Source organism: Leptidea sinapis, chromosome 30 (genome assembly GCF_905404315.1).
Source record: "Leptidea sinapis chromosome 30, ilLepSina1.1, whole genome shotgun sequence".
In the NCBI taxonomy this organism is placed as follows: domain Eukaryota; kingdom Metazoa; phylum Arthropoda; class Insecta; order Lepidoptera; family Pieridae; genus Leptidea; species Leptidea sinapis.
Genome location: NC_066294.1, coordinates 7,049,748 through 7,072,734, shown reverse-complemented (window position 1 = coordinate 7,072,734; position 22,987 = coordinate 7,049,748). Strand labels below are relative to the sequence as shown.

Genomic DNA, 22,987 nt, shown 5'->3' with positions numbered 1-22,987 from the left:
TACAGATGAAGCTAGAAGTAATTTAGGTACACAATATGTTTTAAGTGCAAGGGCAGATTTCCTGCACTTTTGCTACAGCGAGTATTATTGTGTTAATATCAGTGAAGTTGAACGCATATAAAAAAAATGCAAAAACTGGTCAATTTTATGATCTTATTTTTTCATTTTTATGATCTGACAACCCTTTGTTTGACGGTTGACCGACATTTCATTCATTTGACGCTTCTTTTTCTTTCACTGTCTATCGCTTGTCTATCGTAATTCGTATTTGTAAGTTATTGGTCCGTGGTCGTAACTCGTAAGGAAACTGTGTGGTCGTCATTTTGTATATAATTCGTAAGAATTATTAAATGAAGGTGCTTTAGGTGTTTATTTTATGCTAAAATTGTAGGAAATAAATTTTAAATAATGATCTTGCTAGAGATCAACAATAGAATAATAGAAGAAACCTTAACTGTTAAATATAAAAATGCACTGGCGCGGTGAGTACGTTACGCTTAGAAAGTTAACTTCTCTTACAAATAATTAGTACGTGTGGTGTGTATTTGATATTTTTTAAAACGTTTAGAAATCTATTTTTATTTAAATAAATGCTTAGTGATCGACCCATAGTAACCCCTTTTCGGGCTGTAAATTGACAAGTGTCAAATACTATCACTGGGTGGGCCCACGTTGGACGCGGATTATGCAAAATTAGAATATCATTTGTATTGTACATGATGTATTCATGGCTTACTTTCGCATAAATAGAATTCCAAACATGACGCTCATAATCGGTCGGTATCAGCAATGATGAGTCATAATATTGTTTGTAGTGTGGATATATGCTGTAACTTGGAGTATGTCAAGTATGTTTGTATCGTTATACAATGATTCATCAATATATCATCTTTCAGCTTAAAACCAGAATCAATTGATGTAACTGTAGCAGACTTTGATGGAGTACTATTCCACATATCCAATGTCAATGGGGATAAAACCAAAGTTAGGGTAAGTTTTACAAAGTTTTTATAAATTTTCAAGACACTTTTATTATTGGATTGGTAACTAATAATGTATTAGTTTGACTTTGCTATTAACACATTTATATTTTATGTTATAAAATGAAGAAATAACAATACATCAGTAACATATCAATCATTATAATATAATATTGACACACTTTTTACACAAATTATCTTGCCCCAAGTTAAGCATATATAGCCTGTGTTATGGTATTATATATTTAATACTATATACTTACTTATACATACATAAATTAATATAAACATACATAAATACATTTAAACATCCATGACTCGGAAACAAACATCTATATTCATCATATAAATGCTTGCACCTACCGGGATTTGAACCCGGGACCTCTAGCTTAGTAAGCAGGATAATATCTTAGTACATATATCATGGCTGTATATTTTTAATAGTTTTTTCCTGTAAAATCTAAATGTTTTATAAAAAATGTCAATGTTATAATCATTTCTATTAGATTCTTCCTACTGTGGTTTCCGTGGAAGGCATACCACAAGTTAGCTAGTGTTATGATAAAGAAGACCACAATGCCTAGCGTATTTGGTTTCTTATTTTAATGGTAGTGATTGGTGTTAAAGATTGGTACAAGTTTTTTTTTATTTTATGCCTTAAAGAAATAAATATACTTACATCCTGTTAGACTATTAAGGATTATTTTGTTAAATGTTGTACTATGTTGCAATACTATATTAAAGGGACTATAGTGTTTCACATTTGTACTATATTAACTTATTTGAAAATATATTTTTTTTTGTATTGATAAACATCTAATCTCATATTATCTCTCTATATATAAGAGAATGTATGTTTGTATGTTCCGTCATAACTCCTAAACTATTTGACCGATCTCAATGAAATCTTTTGTAATAGATTCATTGAAGCTCAAGGAAGGTTTACACATAGAATTTATATGGCAAAACAACATTTGCCAGGTCAGCTAGTATTAAATAGTACCACTATTTAAGATATTGTGTTAGACTTGTAAGTTATAACAAAAAAACAAGTAAAGTAATAGGTTTTATTAATATAATGTAATAATTGTGTTTCAGGTTAGTATATCATTGAAGTTTTACAAGCAATTAGAAGAGCATGGAGCTGATGAATTATTGAAAAGAGTATATGGGCCGCTTCTTACGGAGCCAGAGACGGGTAACAATTTATTAGAAAAATTATAGTTATTTAAAATAGATATGGAAGTTTTTGTGTGCAGGTTTTTTATACTTGGCAACACTATGTTTCTTGTGAATTTGTATAGAAAATCCCAGATTGAGTCAGTGTTTTTTCATCCATACTGGATATTTTTCTTTATTCAGAAGTAATAAATCATACATAATCATAGATCATAGTTTCTCAACCTTATTTTGCTCACCGCCCACTTTGAGAATATGATTTTTCTAGAGTATTTTCGTGTATTTTTTTTGCATTTTTAGACTATATTTTTTAATCTACCCACTCCCCCATCTGCGCCATCTCAATGCCCCCTAATTTTCTCTGGGTCTTCTACTGCCCCCCCGAAAGTCTCAAACGCCCAAGGGGGCGTTATCGCCCACGTTGAGAACCTATGGTATAGATGGTTGTAGAGCTTATGGTGCTATAGGAATCAGACAAACCAGAGACATACCAATCAACTAGTAAAGATAAAGATAGCCTTTATTGCTAGATATAATATTTAGTAGCATATTTTATTATATTTCCTCTATTTTTTATTTCTAGCTTGTCCACTGACATAGGCCTCCTCTAAGACCTTCCAGCACTCTCTCTCTCTCCTGCGCTTCTCTACTCCAAACTGGTCCAGCAACCTTCTTTATATCACCTGCCCACCTTAGTATCTGTCTGTCTGTCTCTCTTTCTTTTAATAAAAAAACTACTACTGTGAGCAAACAAATCATGTCACGAGAAATAGCTACATGATAAATTTATCTGGCATAGATATGTAGGTTTAGGAGGTATGCCAACTAAATCACTCCACAATTTACTTAAGGATTGCATGTGTATGTGTACAACTTAGTAATTTTTTTTTAAATATAGTGTTGCAGCACATTAGAATAATGTATTTGAGAGTGTAGGTTTATAAGTACCCGAGTTGACTTATATGTATCTTTTCTTGCCACCTGTCTATTAGAACATAAGTCCAGGCAACAGTTTAGAAAATAATGCAAACACATTTCTTAAATGATTTGTAGAAATTATCACTATGTTTATCAGCAACTAAACAGATAAGATTAAAATTATTGTTAAAAATATTGGAATGGAAGTGATAAAAGTTTTGAATACTTTTAATCGACTAAAGAAGATTGGAAAATCTTTGTACTTAATATAACATGGACACTCTCCACACTTTTATAATTTTTAACAATATGCTCACTAATTACATTGTATTTATTTTTTAACTTGTGTAAATCATCCAACCAAGCAATCTTTTCTGATAAATGATAAAATATATAATTTACTAGCTGAACCAGCAAACATTGCCATATAAATTAATTAAAAAAAATGCAATTAAAAAAATTTTGGTATGAAAAATTGGTGTTGGCTGATTCTCGACCTACTGGTAACAAATGGACAGACATTGTCCTGTACACGTGTCTTAAATTTTAAAAATCGGTCCAGCCGTTAGTAGGTGTTCACTAACATACATATGGGCAGAAGAATTATATATGGACTGAATTGAGAATCTCAACTAGTCTCAAATTCACTGAAACACACAAAAAAACATCAAAATTGTCCAGCTATTTTGGAAGTAGTTCAATTGTGAATCCAAACCAGCCTAAAATCCACTTGAACACAAAAAAAAAATTCATTCAAATCGGTCCAGCCGTTTAGGGGGAGTTCACTGTCAACACACACACAGAAGAATTATATATATAAAGATTAGATGACATTCATAAATATGTTAGTTCGTGGACCTAAATGAATAAAGTTTAACTTGATTTATTACATTTAAGAAATCTCTTATAGTAGTGAATGTCTTTTCTTTTGCTATGACATATGTGGATTTTACAAAGTTCCATGCAACAATGTAGTCAAACCAAACAACCTTCAAAATAATGATATGGACAATAACAGGCTACTCTGGATGTGTGGCGCTTCTCCACAGTGCGGTTTTCAAGGAGCTTTCTTCCACGTACTACAAAGCTGTGGAATGAGCTTCCTTGTGCGGTGTTACCGGGACGATACGAGATGGGTACCTTCAAAAAAAGCGCGTACACCTTCCTTAAAGGCCGGCAACGCTCCTGTGATTCCTCTGGTGTTGCAAGAGATTGTGGGCGGTGGTGATCACTTAACAACAGGTGACCTGTACGCTCGCTTGTCCTCCTATTCCATAAAAAAAACTCTCCTCTGAACAAGGCAGACAGACCTTTTTGTTCTGTAGAGTCAGCTATCCTGCAATGCTTTGCCTCTATGTGGAAGCCTTCGAGCTTCTAGGGGGCAAGATTCTTTATAGACAGCCACCCAAACGAGTTGGATTGTGGAAACAGGCCTATCTATTAAGCCCTTTTTTATTCTTAGTTAGAGGGTGTCTCTTAACTCAGTTTGCCACTTGGCAAAGGCCTCTCTAGCTCTTTCCATTGGAGTCTGTCATGGGTCACTCTTCTCCAGTTCGGGCCCGCTGTGAGTTTGAGTTCATCCTCCCATCTTGTTCTTGGTCTCCTCTGGCTCCTCGTGCAACCTATGGATACCAATCTGTGACAATTCTGCTCCAAATCTCCCGGCCATCCCTCAACATGTGGCCAGTCCATCTCCACTTCTGCTGATCTATTTTATTAAGTATGTCTGTTACTAAAGTTTTCTGTCTCAGGTCTTCATTTCTAATTTTGTCTAATCTATGTGTTCCCGTCATACTTCGTTCCATAGATCTTTGGCAGTACTTAAGCCTGTCTCGGTGCCTGTCTCTCATTGTTGAGTGCTCAAACAGGTCTATATTAAAATTAATAATTAAGATAATTTTTCTTAAAGGTTATAATGTATCAATCTTATTGGACTTGGAGAATATCTCCGATGATTGGGAAGATGTAGTGAAGAAGGTTGGCTTGCTGAAGAGAAATTGTTTTGCATCCGTGTTTGAGAGATACTTTAGGCTGCAGGAAGATGGTGATGTTAGTCACAAGCGAGCTGTTATCAATTATCGCCAGGATGAAACTCTGTGAGTTAAAACTAGATTTATCTTTTAGTCATCGTGATGATAAAAGAAATTGTAACTATATTCACTGATTGTTTTAAATGTTATACACTAAAAAGGCATAGGATTTTTAATTTAAGGAATTAAGAAACTTAAAAATTCAGGTAATCTGTATAAATAAATTTTAAAGTTTTCATTATTTTGCATATCATAGAAAACGACTGGATAGATTTCAATAAGTCTTTTAAGTTTTATTTCTTAGACACTTGACTGTTATCTAAAAGAAAAACATTGTGATATCTTCATTTAATATGAAGTTATTTGCGGATTCGAGCCCTGCATAATTAATCTCAGAAGTAATGTTTATCATTTTAAAAAATAACAAATTGTTTAGATTTCAAAGAGTGACATCTCAAGTCAATTTCCTAATATGCAAATATTGGGGTTGAGCAGGTTATCAACTGTAAGGTAGATCCTGTAGATGAAGCTACATATTATAATATAATATTTATGAACTTTACGCCACTCGAACGGTTGGCTAAGTGGAAGCGCGCTCGCACGAAATGCGAGAGGTTGCAGGTTCGCGTCCCGCATCGTTCATAAATTTTGTTTTAAATTTAATTTGAGTAATAAATCCCAGAAGTGAGGGTTACTAGGCTAGTGTGCGTGCATTGCTCAAAATAGAGGTTAGTTATAAACAATTTTTTTTTCCACGTTTTCCTACAGCTGCCCTAGTATATCTAGACGTATAAATGATCTAAGTATTTGACGACCTGTATAGCCGAGTGGTTAGCGATCCTACCTCCTAAGCTAGAGGTCCCGGGTTCGAATCCCGGTTAGGTGCAAGCATTTATATGATGAATATGGATGTTTGTTTCCGAGTCATGGATGTTTAAATGTATTTATGCATGTTAATATGTATGTTTATATGTATTTATGTATGTTTAAGTAAGTATATTGTATTAAATATATCATTGTCTTGTAACCCATAACACAGGCTATATATGCTTAACTTGGGGCAAGATAATTTGTGTAAAAAGTGTGTCAATATTATATTATATAAAAAGTATTAAGTATTCACAAGTAATACAAGCACTTCAATATTTGTTGCATTTTAATAGACATGATTACATGACATCCTGTAATATTTTACCAATATTTCCTGTTATTATTGATAAACATATAACAACAATTTAGTTCATTGTCATGGAATTTAGTATTATGTACATAATATTTTTTTACGGCAAAGGAGCACAAACAAGTGTACAGATCACTTGGTGTAGCGTGCCATGGCGGACCCCGTATAAGAATTTGTTTGGGGGCCCTTATGAAGGCTAAAGATTTCTCTCACAAAAGTAAAAATAAGTTTTTTTCTAAGTGTTAAGTGATCACGGCCGCCCACATTCTCTTGCATTACTAGAGGAATCACAGGAGCGTTGCCGGCATTTAATGAAGGTGTACGCGCTTTTTTTAAGGTACCGAATGTAGTATCGTCCCGGAAACACCGCACAAGGAAGCTCATTCCACAGCTTTGTAGCACGTGGAAGAGAGGTCCTTCAAAACCCCACTGTGGAGGATAACACCGCTACAATTCCAGATGGTGGGGATGATATCCTAATTGTTGTTAGTTAGATATACTGTGAAACTATTAGTAATTAATAGATTAGATTGTAGCTTATGAGTGCACTGTGTAATAATTATACTTACAGATACGTAGAAGCTCAGGAGGATAGAGTTACGGTGGTGTTCTCGACGGTATTCAGACATGAAGATGACATGGTTATCGGGAAAGTGTTCATGCAAGAGCTCAAAGAAGGAAGGAGAGCTTCCCATACTGCTCCACAGGTACACCTATTACTATGAATAATAAATTAAATATGAATATTAAATAAACCTATCACCTATTAATATGAGTTATGAAAACTCTCCAATTTTTTTTTTATGGAATAGGAGGACAAACGAGCGTACAGGTCACCTGGTGTTAAGTGATCACCGCCGCCCACATTCTCTTGCAACACCAGAGGAATCACAAGAGCGTTGCCGGCCTTAAAGGAAGGTGTACGCGCTTTTTTTTGAAGGTACTCATGTCGTATCGTCCCGGAAACACCGCACAAAGGAAGCTCATTACGTGGTACGTGGAAGAAAGTTCCTTGAAAACCGCACTGTGGAGGACCGCCACACATCCAGATGGTGGGGATGAAATCCTAATTTGTGGCGTGTCGTGCGAAGGTGGAATTGGTAGGAATGTTTAATATTAACTAGAATATCTTGTTTATAAAATTCTCGCGTCCCGGTGTTTGTTACCAAATTCCTCCGAAACAGCTATACTAATTTGTTTTAATATCATGTAGGTCTGAGAATCGGCCAACATCTATTTTTCCTACCCCTAAATGATAAGGCAAAAAATATTTAGGGGTATCCCTAAATATTTTTTTTGACATTTTTTTTTATTTTTATTTTATTATGATTCAGCATTAAAAAATGCATACAACTTTAAATTTTCACCCGTCTTCAATCAACACCTATTTTTGTATCGCGATTTAAATATTATTCTATCCACAGATACGCAATAGAGTTGCAAGATGGCACTCGAATATAATGATTATTGTAGTCATCACCTTTTTTTATACCCCAAAAATTTAACTATTGGATTTTTTTTAATACTTTATATGGCACTACAACGTTTTAAATGGGATGTAGATTGCCTCATTTTCCTTATTTTGTTAGTATTGCTAAAATTCGAAGTTAGATAATAAATTTAATAAGTGAATATTTATAGGTAACTAGCTGACCAGACAGACGTTGTTCTGTACATCTATATATATAAAAATGAATTGCTGTTCGTTAGTCTCGCTAAAACTCGAGAACGGCTGGACCGATTTGGCTAATTTTAGTCTTGAATGAAATGAATAATTATACGAAAATGCTCGGAATTAAATAAAAACAACAATTTTGTTTTTTCCTTTGATGTGTCCTCCCTCGTTCAGAAATCAAATTGAAAAAACAATTTAAAATGAATAACTAATTAGAATATTTTTATATCTTTCTATCTTTCTCAGGAGGTAAAACAAACTTAATTTTAGCTACCTACAGTTGGTAGATTTTATGTACGATTTAATATTTGTTAGGTCTGAGAATCGGTCGTCATCTAATTTTTATACCCCAAAATTTTTAATTCTTGATTTAATCTTTTTACTTTATATGGCAATACAACGTTTGCTGGGTCAGCTAGTAATAAATAAAATACTGTTTTTAATGAATTTGTCAATAATATTTCATAACATCAAGAATTATTTCGTAAAATATGCTCCCTGTTGTTATAGTGAAATTGTTTCACAGCAGAACTGTCAAACCGTGCGTCAATAAATTCTCTCACAGAAAATATGTGCATACAAAACAAATATTGGAAATAAAAATAATTATGGGTCCCAAATCGAAATAAAAAGTATCCTATCTCTCAAGTTGGACTAAACTGCACTCCATGAAGTAATCCCCATTCAAATCCGTTAATTAGTTTAGGAGTCCATTGTGGACTAACAACGTGTCACGTAATTTATATATATAAAGACTAGCTGACCCAGCAAACGTTGTATTGCCGATATTAAAATCGCGATACAAAAGTAACTGTTGATCATAGATGGGTGAAAATTTGAAGTTGTATGTATTTTTTAATGCTGACTAATAAACAAACAAATTAAAAAAAAATCCATGTGGACCACCCTTAACATTTAGGGGGATGAAAAATAGATGTTGTCCGATTCTCAGACCTACCCAATATGCACTCAAAATTTCATGAAAATCGGTCAAGCCGTTTCGGAGGAGTTCAAAGTTTAACACCATGACACGAGAATTTTATATATTAGATTAACTTGATGTTGTGTAAAGACATAGCTTCATTGTGTCTCTTTCTACCGCATATATCACAGGGAGTGTTCCGAAGAGCTGTTTAACGTGATTCCTTTGCACGACACGTCACAAATTAGGATATCATTCCCACGACCTGGATGTGTGGCGGTCCTCCACAGTGCGGTTCTCAAGGAGCTTTCTTCCACGTACTACAAAGCTGAATGAGCTTCCTTGTGCGGTGTTTCCCCGACGATACGATATGGATACCTTGAAAAAAAGCGCGTACACCTTCCTTAAAGGCCGGCAACGCTCCTGTGATTCTTCTGGTGTTCCAAGAGAATGTGGGCGGCGGTGATCACTTAACACCAGGACTCGTACACTCGTACAACCATAATAAAATAACTAATTTTAATTTAAAAAACTATGACCTCTAACACAAAAACTCCACCATCTCTGTGATGACGGGAGTAAAAAGGTCATAAGTCATTTATTTTGTCAAATTGATTCCTTTAGAATATATTCTGATGTTAGATAATTCACCTACAAGTACTAGTCAAGATGAAATATTAATTTTCACAGTTTTTATAACATTAAGGGACGACACGTGCTGATGGTAATTGATACGCCCTGCCCATTACAATGCAGTGCCTCAGGATTCTTGAAAAACACAAAAATTCTGAGTTGCACTACAACTGCGCACGTCACCTTGAGACATAAGATGCTAAGTTTCATTTGCCCAGTATTTTCAATTGATAGATTTCAGATCGAAACACAGCAATGCTTACACATTACTGCTTCACGGCAGACAAAGGCGCCGTTGTGGTACCCATAACATAGCCGGCAACGAGTGCAAAGGAGCCTCCCACTGGCATTATTTATTATTTTTAAAATTATGTGGCACTCTTATTATTATGATCATATTTGTAGGCTTTGATTGATTTGTATTACAAATATGTAGTGACAGACTATGAGTAAGCTAGTATTTGAATGTGAAAATTATGTTCCAGGTGCTATTTTCTCACAAAGAGCCTCCATTAGAACTTGTAGATACAGACGCGAGAGTGGGAGAAAACATCAGTTATGTTACATTTGGTGAGTTATATTATACAGAACAATTAAATCTTAATATATAAGAAATATCCACCTACGTATTGACTCATCACGATATCTCTGGAACGATAAGGCGTAGAGACTTGAAATTTGGTAGAAATATTCCTTTAATAAAGGTCAGCTAGGAACACATTGTGAAATTCCGCCCGCAAGAGTTTTTTTTTATTGTTATTAGGACAACGTATGTGGGGTCAGGTCGTAATAAATAAATTAAACAGCCATTTATTCCGAACGAATTTATAAAGGTCTTGTCGACGCCTGATTTCCTATCGTCGACTGGATTAAATTTAATTTTATTATTATATCGAGTCATATACCTAAACCTATCAAACAATTACTCTAATATTACTCCATTTACCTACTCTGTCAATCATACTTCATCTATCTGTCAAATACAACATTCATTCATTCACCCTTCTACTTCAGCTACTTGCACACGACACCTCAACTACATAAGAACTATTTCATCTAATCCTGTTAAGACAGACGAAATATAAATCTTTAAGAAGATATCAATCTTTCTTTTGTTCATCGCGAACAGTTCTCAATACATGGTGTGTTTTTTGACCTAATAAACTATGTAATTCTGTAGCGACAAAGGTAAGATATATATAAAAATGTTTAAATTTGTAATAACTTTACGCCGCGGTTATTAATAAAAATCTACCAAACGTAGTAACGAAGGCATTTCATAGAAATGGGATTAGTGAGTAACAGAACCACGATTCAACAAAATCAGCGGGCCTACCATGAACTCTTATTGCGATTCAATTGATAACCTAAAATGAAGAATTTCCATTTCAACAACAAAACACGATTTACTTTCCTCTAAGGAAATTTTCGAATCGCTCACTTTGACACATAAGCTATCCAGTTTAGGTTGAAATATTACCTCATGTTACGAATGAATGAACGAACTAAATCAGTTTGCGATTCAATTGACATCATTGCGATTTAATCAGTTGGCTTGATGCCAACCTAAATTAGATAGGTCTAATCAAGTCATGGTACGAAATAGCAGAGCAGTTCATTTTAGGTTGTCAATTGAATTGCAATGAGAGTTCATGGTAGGCCCGAAGGTCGCCAAAAATGTCCGAGTGGCGTCGTATTAAATTTTAGCGATGACAAATATACAGATAACATTAAAACATATACCCCCTTATTCATAATGGTCCGCTAACTTTAAACAGCCACTAAGGAGTGTTTTTTCTCATTCTGACTTAGGTCAATAGAAGAAGACAGAGTGAGAGTTAGCAATGCATTAAGTTAGCAGACTATTGTGCTATTACTATAAGGGGGTGAAAGTCTTTTGTATACGCTCATAAGAAGCTCATTGATGGTTGTGCGAATGTGACGAATTTTGTTTTAGCATTTGAAATGTAATTATTTAGCAAAATGATTAAAAACGTCAAGTTAGTTACATATTTTTTTTTATAAAAGGAGGGCAAACGAGCGTACAGGTCATCTGGTGTAAAGTGATCACCGCCGCCCACATTCTTTTGCAAAACTAGAGGAATCACAGAAGCGTTGCCGGCCTTTAAGGAAGATGTACGCCTACTATATACCTATGTCGTATCGTCCTGGAAACTCTGCACAAGGGTGTTTAAATATAACATAATTTAAAGGGGCACTTCATTATTTTAAGGTTTGGATATACTGTTATTTGGACAGTTTTTCACTTAATACTTTGTCATTGCGTGGTATTGTATTCAAAGCGCGGTCAAAACAACTGAACAAAAACTCTGCCTAATAGACGCGTTTTGCTTCAGACAATTATTATGAGTGTAGTCGTTAACTGTATGTAAATGGAATAAAAATAAAATTTGCAATTTAGTATGTTTCTTGACAGTATTGTTCCCGAGACACACTTGCGAGGCGGCGCGAGACAACACCATAGACCTACTACACATGTTCCGCGACTATCTCCACTACCACATCAAGTGTTCTAAGGTATAGTGTCATGGCTAAATCCATAGTGCTGTTATTCTAAAGAAACTATCTTCCAATCTACTTCCTGGGTGCCGTCCAAACTCGACTTAACTTTTAGCGTTCCACCGGTCCAATACCAATTCAAGGAACGCTATACATGACTCCAACGGTACGTATGGCCAATACGACGAAATTTAGAAAGAAAGAAAAAATGTTTATTGACGTCATTATACATTCTCATAATAGTTCTTAAAGTTACAATATATATAATACAATATAATACAAATCTAATTACGATCTAATGACGCCAATGGGCCCCCAACTCAGCATAGTTGTGGTTTCGAAAGAATCCACAATGCTGGTCTTCCGTGGAAACCCAGAGAGCGCTACTAACGCACAGTCCTGTCACACGAAGGTGTACAAACTATTAATTCACTATGAGCACAAAGCACAAAAAATAGTGAAACTCGGATCTAAAATTGAAACTAAAAACAAATAAAAACAATTAAACTTGATTTAAACTTGCGTTAAATTCTGTACAAATAGGAACAAAAACAATGGGATGTTGGCATACAGAAGTTGACGGAAAAAGGGTGCGGGGACTTTAGTTTTTATCGGCGCAAGTTTTAAGTGCGCAGATTTTTTTTAAATTTTCCAATGCATATGTTATTTCTTTAGTAGGTGCATTAAACTCCACACATTGTAATTATATAGTTAAAGTATTATGCATTTTATCAAAATGTTAATTAATATAGAAATGTTTAACTTTAAAAATAATAATTACAAAACATTAATAGGAATACATCTTATTTAATGCTAGTATTATTACGTTCATTATTGAAATGAAAAATATTTATTTCGGTAACAAAAATGGTACAAACATAATAGTGGATGTGACCTTGACCAAGGCCACGCACTTCCATATCAATTAAAATTAACAGTACCAAAAACTAGGGATTACAAATTAAGTCTAAAAATATAACGTAACAAAAGAAAAATATTATGCAAACAGGAAGTCTGTGTGTGTGTGAGTATGTTTAGGTGTGAGTGTGTGTGGTGTGTGTTATTGTTACTTTTCGTAAAACACTACTTATTGTACTATCAAGAAGGTATACCTAAAATTTACTCCGTGTAGTTAAATAGCTCTTCCATTTCCACATTATTAATAATATTATTAGTATGTATGTATGTATGTATAAGTGTAGGTGAGTGAGGGGGTGGGTGATTGAATGTTTTCGTTTTATACGATAATAAAATATTGCGAGGTCGTGTAAAAATCGGTGCTTTGACTACACGAAAATGTCTGCACCCGTGTGTTCACTATTATATCATTTGTTATGTTATACTTTTTAAAATAGTGCTCTGTGACGGGTTCTATAGACCGGTACACTTAGATATAAAGATCCCAATAATTCTGAACAATATATCAGGTTTGTTTTTCAACTTTTATCATCGCAGAACTTCAACACTGTAGTTATTATGACGCGTATTTTAATAGGGAGGATGGTTTTAGACTCCGCATTCCCGCCGCGACCACGATTCATGCAATTGGATCGAAATATCGGCATCAAACTAATAAGATATATATTTATACTTAATGAGTTGGACCGGACTGGATGAAAAGAGATTAGATCGTAAAAAATCGGAAAGGTTTAGGGGAGGCCTTAGCCGTAGAGGCAACTACTACTTAATTTATTTATTATAGTTAATTTAGTTGTAATTAATGTTTAATTTAATATCTAAGTTAATTAATTTTTGTAAAAAAATAGAAAATAGAAAAATTTTGTAAAAAAAGAGTACCCGTCATAATAACACACACACACCCAGAGACACACACACACACACACACACACATATACAGAGTGCACTTTTTGACCTTTCGGTTCATATTGTTAACCTTAGGATGTAAATTGTTTGCCTACAGGACAGGCTACGCCTAGTGTAGGGACCAAATATAATGTAATATTATGTGATAAAGTGTCTGTATATAATAAATAAATAAATAAAAATAAATAAAATAATTACAATCTATCAGCTTATAGCATAACATTTGGAGTATCAGTAAATCGCTATTTTCGCTGTATAAACAGAGGTTCCATTCTAAATCGTATACAGATATCGTCGTAGTTGTCGAAATCTAAAAGTGCATAGATACCCCATGATCGAAGCTTATACAGATTTCGATATATATAATTTGTATACAATGTTTCTTGTCAGGTGTACGTGCATTCCCGCATGCGTGCTAAGGCGGGGGAGTTATTGAAGGTGCTGAACAGAGCGCGGCCGCAGTCCACTACCAGGCCAACTGAACGGAAGACGATCTCGTAAGTGACACCAAAGAATATATAATAGTACAAGTACAGAAGTCTCACGCTGCAAAATCAATTAAAGAAATAGGGACTCTTGCAGCCATACAATAAGGTGCAATTCAGATCGCACAGCGCTATAACCTACATTTTTATTCACCTAGAATCGCACTTTTATCTTAATTGCTTCGGTATCGAAATTGGTTTGAGTCACACCACAGTACCCCTGTTTCTTCTTCTTTCTTCGCCCGCCACGTACCAATGTATTTTCGAGTTCATATGTACCACTGACCTGTATAAATACCTCTGGGCAGGCTGTTCCATATGTTTGACAGCAATTTTTTGTGCCTATTTGAAGCGCCACTCGCGAGCGTCCAGAGAACTAATTTTGACGCACATGCCATCAGATGACCTGTTTGTCATAACTTTTATTATTTAATGTCATTCAATCAGTTTACACTCGTTCAAGACTATTGCTATCGGATATTGAACAGGGGCGTAGCTACCGCCGTATCTGCCGTATCAATGAAAATAAAAATATTTGCTACTTGCCGAAAAAAAGGCAAGGAGAGTGTATATTTAATTTGGATTGTTTGTAAAAAGTGACAGATGTGATGATGAATAAATATTTCTTTTAATTTTATGCAAACAGTTTTTTTTCTATTTGTGGAGAAATCTAATAAGGGCCCCAAAACAAATTTTTATACGGGGCCCCGCCAAGGCACGCTACGCCACTGATATTGAATAAATATTTGTATTTTTTTTTTCAGGGGACGAACGTTTGTGAGGCGAGATTGATTAAGAGTGGCCCCGTAAGCCGAGTGGCGTTGTTCCGTTGTTCATCAAGTAACGTGTACTTTCCGATATTCTCTACAATACAATACACTTATTACGAACAAACAGGCTGTAAAAGCTCATTTATATACATTTATCGCATTGGTTTCTTTTATATGTTGCTCCTACATCTTTCAAAAATGTTAAGGCTGTGGACTGAGCCAATGACCTTGAGGAATCGAGCGAAGCTAGCTTACCTCCCTCGCACAAGATCGCCTTAGTTTTAATTCAGAATTAGACACATTTTTAATTTATTACAAACATAATACAGTTTTCTTTACAAAACTAAGTCGTGTTTAATAGTATTGGTGTACAATTAATAAATTTTCGTATAATTTTTATCTAGACTGAATGATTAGCATGGCTCCAACTGAAAAAGTTAGGGGTTTTTTTTTAGTGATTTTTTTCGCACTGTCTATAAATAATAGAAATGTAAAGAAAAAATGTATTTTTTTTTTGTAAAAATATGAGCTTTATATAAGCTGTCATGAAATGGTTTATACCTTTCATTGTTTAGCCACCCAGTCCGGCTAGCTCTTTCGTTAAATACCGGCATTTAATGAAACGACTGAAATACATATAGATAGTTGTACGCCGTTTAGCCGTTTAGTTGAAGTGAATATTAATGAATTTATAGTGTTGGACCGAGTTTGGTTAGGTTATATTATGTTGATAAATGTTTGTTAATTCTGTGAACATACAAATATTAATTGAATGACGGAATTTAATGAGATAGGTAGCCGTCCAGTTGACTGGCTGATTAAAATAGATGAATGCAATGTTACAGGTGGCTATTAATTAAAAAAAGTTTAAACTATTAAGCTTGTTGGTTTCGAAATAATTTTTTGTAAGAAATTTAATTGACACATTACCTTTGATCTCAAACTATGTTCTTAAACCTGTCTCTTTAGTGATACGTTTTGGAACTTATTATGCAAATATTTTATAAATACTGCAATCGTAAATTAGATTAAAAAAGTGTTTTAATAGCAAAATAAAATACCCCTTAAGTCATGTCAAAATTAAAAAAAAACTTAGACATGAAAAAGTATTGTGTATAAAGTCCTTGTGCAGACTGCACATAGACTTTATAACTTACAGATAGACCTCTCTTTTTAATTAATTAGTTGTTGTTTTTAAATAGAAAAATAAATTATTTTTAAAGTTGTAACTTATTCAGTGCCTTTGGAGCTGAGGAATTTTAATATGTCGACATAATGATTGGTGTATTTAAATGAATTTTATAGTTAAAAATATACTTTACGCTTGTAAAAAATAAACTCATTTGTAGTTTTTTTTTAAATATTTATTATGATATGAATGAGCTTTTATGGTTGTTAAAATGTAAAGGCACATACACACTACACTTTTAAATAATTTATCAGACTGTTTCAGTTTGGCATGTATCTTAATTTTCTGTCATGCAGATCATGCTAAATATATTATTATATTAATTGTACAGACGTGTATTTATTATTAAATTACGAAGCAATATTTTAATGTTAAGATTGTATCGGAATGAACTTGTTATGCAGAGTTGATAAAGTCGACAATGTGCTAATTTCTTAATCATTTCATGATATAAATTTAATCCCTGAACTGTCACAAAGTACTCTATTATATTGAAGGTAACTTGGAAAAAATGGTTCCAATTACAGTAATCCTCCCTATTACGCCATTGCATATTCCCCCATATAACGCTAGGATTACCCACATACCTTTTTTATGTACTGTAAAGTTTATAATGATTTGTACATTTCCTAATAAGCTTCTCGTGCCTTTGCACGTGTGTCGATTGTGTTAATACGAATTTAAATTATTTTATTAAATTTGTGTATTAAAAACCTTAATAAAATATTAAAACTAGGCAAACAAGTGGGAATACTTATTACGAATTTTGACTACTTATTGTTATTAGAAAGAAAGAAAAGAAAGAATTAGGAATTACGAGGTAGTAAACACGCGTTATACAAGTATATCGCGTTTTCCTATAACGCAGAACCATTCTACCGCGTTATAGCGAGGATTGTCTGTAATTTGAATTTTTATTTTGTTCAATTCAACACAAAACACGTAGGGTAGATGACTATTTCGCTGTATTTTGTAAATAAGATATTTAACAAATTAACCTGGACAAAATAGTACTTAGTACCAAACTTGAAATTTTTGTTATTACTAATAGTCACACTTAAAGCACATCAATAGCTTAAAGCAGTGTTTCTCAAACATTGTTCTGCCATTGCACGGTAATTTTCACATTGCCTCTTTATGGCCCACATAATACTTTTAAACCCAAGCTGGTTCCATTAGGTAAAATAATACAAATTTATGGATAGTAAGAGGGTTATTAATAGTAAAAAGCGGTGAGCCCAGTTAGAGATTTGCGTATGATTAACATAGAAATGTCAACAGTTTCATTATTTATTCATTCAACAGCATTATAATACAAGCTCAATTAAATATTACTGCCGCTTGACTTACAAGTACTACTTACTTTGTTGTTTTAGTGTCGGTTGAGTAATGTTTTGAGATAAACAACAAGGCTTTCTGTAAATTGCATGCGATCGTCCCGCTGTAAAAATTATTTTACTAGCAATAAGTTATTTAATATTGTTATTTATTTCTATACTTTGCTTCTGACGGTTGTCTACCCAAATACTTTACAGTCATTGTAATGTAGGTAATATGATGAAAAGTGAATCAAATTAAGTCCCGCACATTGCCAAATGTAATGCTCCATAATCAAAATACTTAATAATATTCAGTGAAATGTGCACATTGTAATTACAATAATTTCCCATCGCAAAACTAACCTAGTGATTTTTGTATAATTCGGTCGTGGGGATAGAAAATGTCGGTCATTCATGACTTTAGCTGTAGAAAAAAATATTTCAATAATGTAAAACCTCAATATATTCTCAGAAGACTAATGGATATCATTTTTGCCTTTTTTGTTTTGTATAACAACTGACTTAAGTCATAGATTTAATCTTGGTTCCAATTTAGTCAGGACTTTCTATCTGCTAGTTCTTATATTATAATAAATAAATATAAAATAAAATACCTTTACTCCTGTTCTTAGTTCACATTCTATAAGAAATATATGCAGTTCCTTTAAAAAAATACTTGAGAATGGTTGTTAGTGAACAGCTGGTTTTCCTAAAAAGGCCTTCTCCAATCATTCTATTCCTATAAAAGTCCATTCCAAAAGTATATTTCAATCCATGATGAGTCCTTAAATTACCGACCTAAATTTCTCATGTATTTTATTTCAAAGTATGAGTCCATAAAATAATGACCTTCTAAAGTCCTCATGTAAGCTAATTCAATTCATGAGTATAAATTACTGACCTAAATTTCTCATGTATTTTATTTCAAAGCATGAGTCCATAAAAGAATGTCCTTCTAAAGTTCTCATGTAAGTTAATTCAATGCATGAGTCCATAAATTACCGACTGAAATTTCTCATGCATTTTATTTAAATGCATGAGTGTAATGTAATGCTAATTGTGTCAGCGCATGGGTCAATGACCGACATTCTCTGTCATCCGCGACCGGAGTGTAGGTACTGTTATTAACAAAATAAAATGCTTTATTACTGTGAGAGTTTATGTGTAGGTGACACTGCGTGATCACCTGGGTTCCTAATTTTTATTGCGTGTCTACAGTCAACGTTGCCATTCTAATACGAACGTCGGGTGAGTACAATTTTTTTAATATAAAAAAATTTTAGTGAATATTAATAAATATGACAGACAGACAAATGTCAAACAATGGCTGCCCGTTGCACCATAATTCATCGGTGTGTAGGGTTGTAGATAGTTTTAATGAATTATCATAGAAAAATAATCTATTATGCTATTTTATCGATTTTTATCTAGAAGTTTCTAGTAATGTCGCATAGTCGCTGTTTTACAAACTATTTCATTTATTTTATCGTTTTTTTTTTCATTATTTGATGAGCGTAAGTAACACTTAAATAAAACTCTTTTTTATAATGGATACAAAGTGTGTAATTTAGCCTACGAACATTCAGATTGTATTAATGTTGATATTCACAAGAATATTTAAACATAGATTAAAATGCGTTTTATACTTTAAACCTTAGATAATATATACGCCTAGATAGTCGCTTGCTGCTAACAGCCGATAAAACAGGCCAGGAACATTAGTTTTGTTTGCGTGACAAGCTACGTCTTACACTCGCAATTTGTATGACACTTTGTGTTATTGTGCGTGAATTGCTCAAAATAGAGGTTAGCTCTAAAGTCTTTTTTTTTCGTAGTTTTCACAGCTGTCATAGTCTATCTAGACCAGTGGTTCCCAACCTTTTCCTGGCCAAGGACCACTTCGATCTCCTTATTGTTACCAAGATGTACAAGAAACTGAATTAATCTGAAAATAAACTTTAACTTGCATTGTATTCTATTCAACGCATCTGGGGGAAGAGTCTGCGAACCTAACAACTGGCGGTGCATGATACAATGCGCTGCTGCCTTAGGATTCTTCTGTTTTACTAACCGCGTCGCTAGACCGGAGCGTGATCCCAACATTGCTGGCCAAATATCATGTTCATGTGGACGATGATACCTTTTGAGGTTGCTTCCAGTTCTCGTGAGATCAATAACTTTTCACAACGTGCAGGGTGCACGTATCATATCACCCGCGAATTTTGAAATCGGTTCGCGGTCCGTGGACCATATTCTGACTCTTGCGCACCACTGGTCTAGACGTATAAATGATCTACTCTTTAAACAATTATTTCGTAATTGAACTGCAGTTTAAGATTTTGTAGATGGTTCAACGTTGACTGTGTACATCGTCAAATGATACATTTATTTCAGTAGTGTCATACGTGTGTTCTTTTAGCTTATGAACTTTTGTTGATATAATTAAGGATTATCATACTGAGGCGAATCCCGCTCGTAATGCCCTGTCCGTTTCTTTTTTTTCTAATTAAAAACGGACCACATGCGAAATAAGAATATTCAGCCTTTACTGACATTGGCAATTGAGTTTATACAGATTATTTAATATAATATATTAATGTAATAAACTCTTACCTTTAATGGGCCCGTCACATTATGCTCCTCACCATTAAACTTTCTACAGCGCGATATGATTAGCGAAACTGTCAGAAAAAAGCAATTCACTCGATTGTATGAAACGTGCAGTCATTGATAGATTGACAGATGACGGCTATAATCTTGTAAAGAACGGAGATAGTCGAAACCCACTACGTTTTAACTGTTCAACTGTTCGCTTTCAAACATAGCCGGATTGTACTTCGTCGCCAATCGCCACACTGTAATTACTACTATTTGAAACTTATGTCAAATGACTGCACGTTTCATACTAAACTAAATTTCAATTTTTACTTAGGCAGTCCAGCATCTTATTACGTAGTATTTACATTCTCTTTGATGCGTACTGCGATTGTGGTGTGGCCAGCCTCCCGCGCTCATATTGCCGGTCCTTTGACTCGCGCTCAAAAACCAACTTCCCTTCCCATGGTACTCGTCGAGTGTGTGGCAGGCCCATTAAATAAAAAAACATACAGTCTAGTGCGAACCGTTAGAAAGCAATGTGACTTGATTCGCACAGTCCTGTACTATTATAGTAAATAATAATATAACACTATAAATACTTCTGTCAGCAACATGTCTGCTTGCAGACAAACGGACGTAAGGACAGCGAACTCCTAGTAGTAGGAATTCCGCTGCTTTCTGCTGCTTCGGTTACAGAACCCTGTGTATTTGTTTGATTGAAAAATAGAACATTACATAAAAAAATGGTAATTTAAGAATATTTTTTTTATTTTTAAATTTTAAGTCGAGTCATTCCTAATCAAGCGAAATTCGCCTCAGCTTGAAAGCAAGCTTTATCGATAATACTCTCGCCTCGCGGCGTATCTGTTATCGCTACAAATGCTTACACGTTAGAACTACAACTTACAAGAGTGGAGAGCATGCACAAACCCTTACGAATTAATCCTTTGTTATAATAATGACCGTTGTAATTAGTTTCACGAACAATAATATTAATATGTAACATTGTTTATTTTTAGGTAGGTATCATTCAATTATTATCGTGTAAGTGAAAGTGTATATTCTCAGTGTATTCCATGGGCGGTGGTTTGTATCGATATGGCCTTATTTACCCGAGTTCAGTAATCCGGTCTAGTGTCGCTAGTTTAGGCCCCGGTATGAATGGTTTTTAATATGATTTAAAATAGCTCTTGTTGAGATTTTAATGAAATTTTATTCATGCTAGTGTTGAAGTAGGTTTTACAGGACACAGATTAATGCACAGATTGTATATGCTCAAGTCAACACCAAATTCATGAAGGAAATATAATGTGCATTTTATATGGGGGTCAGTTCATAGAACCGGTACCAAGTGTGGCCGCATCCTTAATTGTGGGAGGCTTGGTCTCCTCCTGATAACGTCTTGATGGCATTTTCTCTGTATTCAGTTATGTATTGTAGACTTCCTAATGATTTATATTGTTTTATCTGTAACACTTAATAGAAAATGGAGTTATCTATTTACTATGCTAAAAAATCCCTGTACGATAATTGATACGGATATGAAGTAGAATGCGGACACCACTATAAATTCAATATATATGTGTTTTCAAATATCTTGAAAACCCCTGACTTATTTATTCTACCAGTAAACTAAGGTCATCGTCCTGACCTCAGTCCAATGGCGTATAGATAACATCGGCGCGCGGTGACTCAAACGAATAAGGCGGGCGATGTTTATCGTTAACACAAAACTTTCATTCTTGTCTTCGCCCGTACGCCCATCGCTGGGTACATCAATGAAATGGGTGTGTGGACGGGGACAAATTAAAATGGCGGCAGGCAGAGTTGTCCAAATGTTTATAATTTTACTTTTTTAAATGTGATTATACGAATTCCACCCGTAAGAGTTTTTTTTTTAAATTATGAACAGATCAACGTCTTTCGAGTCAGGTAGTTTATCATAAAGTATATAAATAATACTCTTTTTCCACGATGTCCTGATGAGCCTTGTGTTGTAAGTTTTTGTCTGTGGAATGGGCCGCATTAAGTGGCTACTTTGTCTGCTTCCATATTACTATTTGATTTGGTTGTACCAATGGGGACACCAAGATAATACGGTCTCTGGACTGGAAAGACTCCAGAGTAAATCTCATTTTGTAAATCATTGTAACCATTAAGAATATTTCGGTTCTCTAATTAAAAATTGTGCTGTCTCGTGAACTGACCTTGAGTAAAATGAGCATAAATTAGATATAGTTAGTATTTTGTAAGGCGGTGGGTCGGCTGAATTCGTCCGAACGTAACGTCGAAAATTTGCATTGTGTCGTGAGAGCGTAATAAAGAGAAAATATTTATCATGACATAATGTAACGCAGTGTTAAATAATTTTGTTGAAACCGCGATGACATTGACATTTCCGCCATTTTAAGTTTCATGAACCGATGTCGCGATTGCAACACAGTTGTATAACACCGCAGCTTGTCTATGGCGACGGGCATGTAATAATAAAAGCATGTAGAAACAATTATTGTAACTATATAAAATATTATGTAGCTAACTTGAATTTTATGTAATTCTAATAATTTGCAAGATGTATTATTTATGTATTATAATGTAAGTTAAATGTTGCTTTAAAAAGTTATCGCTTACGATTCGATAGATTGTTTGACGTTTATGTAAACTGCAGAATACAAAAGTTGTTTGTGAATATGTAATTATTTCTTGTGATCTAAAATCCGATCATATTGTATTTTTTATTTTCTAGATTAAAGAAAACATCTTAA

General features: G+C 34.1%; 1 protein-coding gene across 1 annotated transcript; it reads left to right on the top strand.

The window, feature by feature from the left end:
- Nucleotides 1-278: 278 nt before the first annotated feature.
- Nucleotides 279-18,090, top strand: LOC126973900 (probable actin-related protein 2/3 complex subunit 2). Its single transcript, XM_050821268.1, has 9 exons — nt 279-482; nt 897-990; nt 2,079-2,178; nt 4,987-5,173; nt 6,859-6,994; nt 10,003-10,087; nt 11,955-12,055; nt 14,252-14,358; nt 15,111-18,090. Exons 1-9 carry the CDS (start codon nt 409-411, stop codon nt 15,136-15,138), a joined length of 912 nt encoding a protein of 303 aa, XP_050677225.1. The 5' UTR covers nt 279-408; the 3' UTR covers nt 15,139-18,090.
- The last annotated feature ends 4,897 nt before the right edge of the window (nt 18,091-22,987 follow it).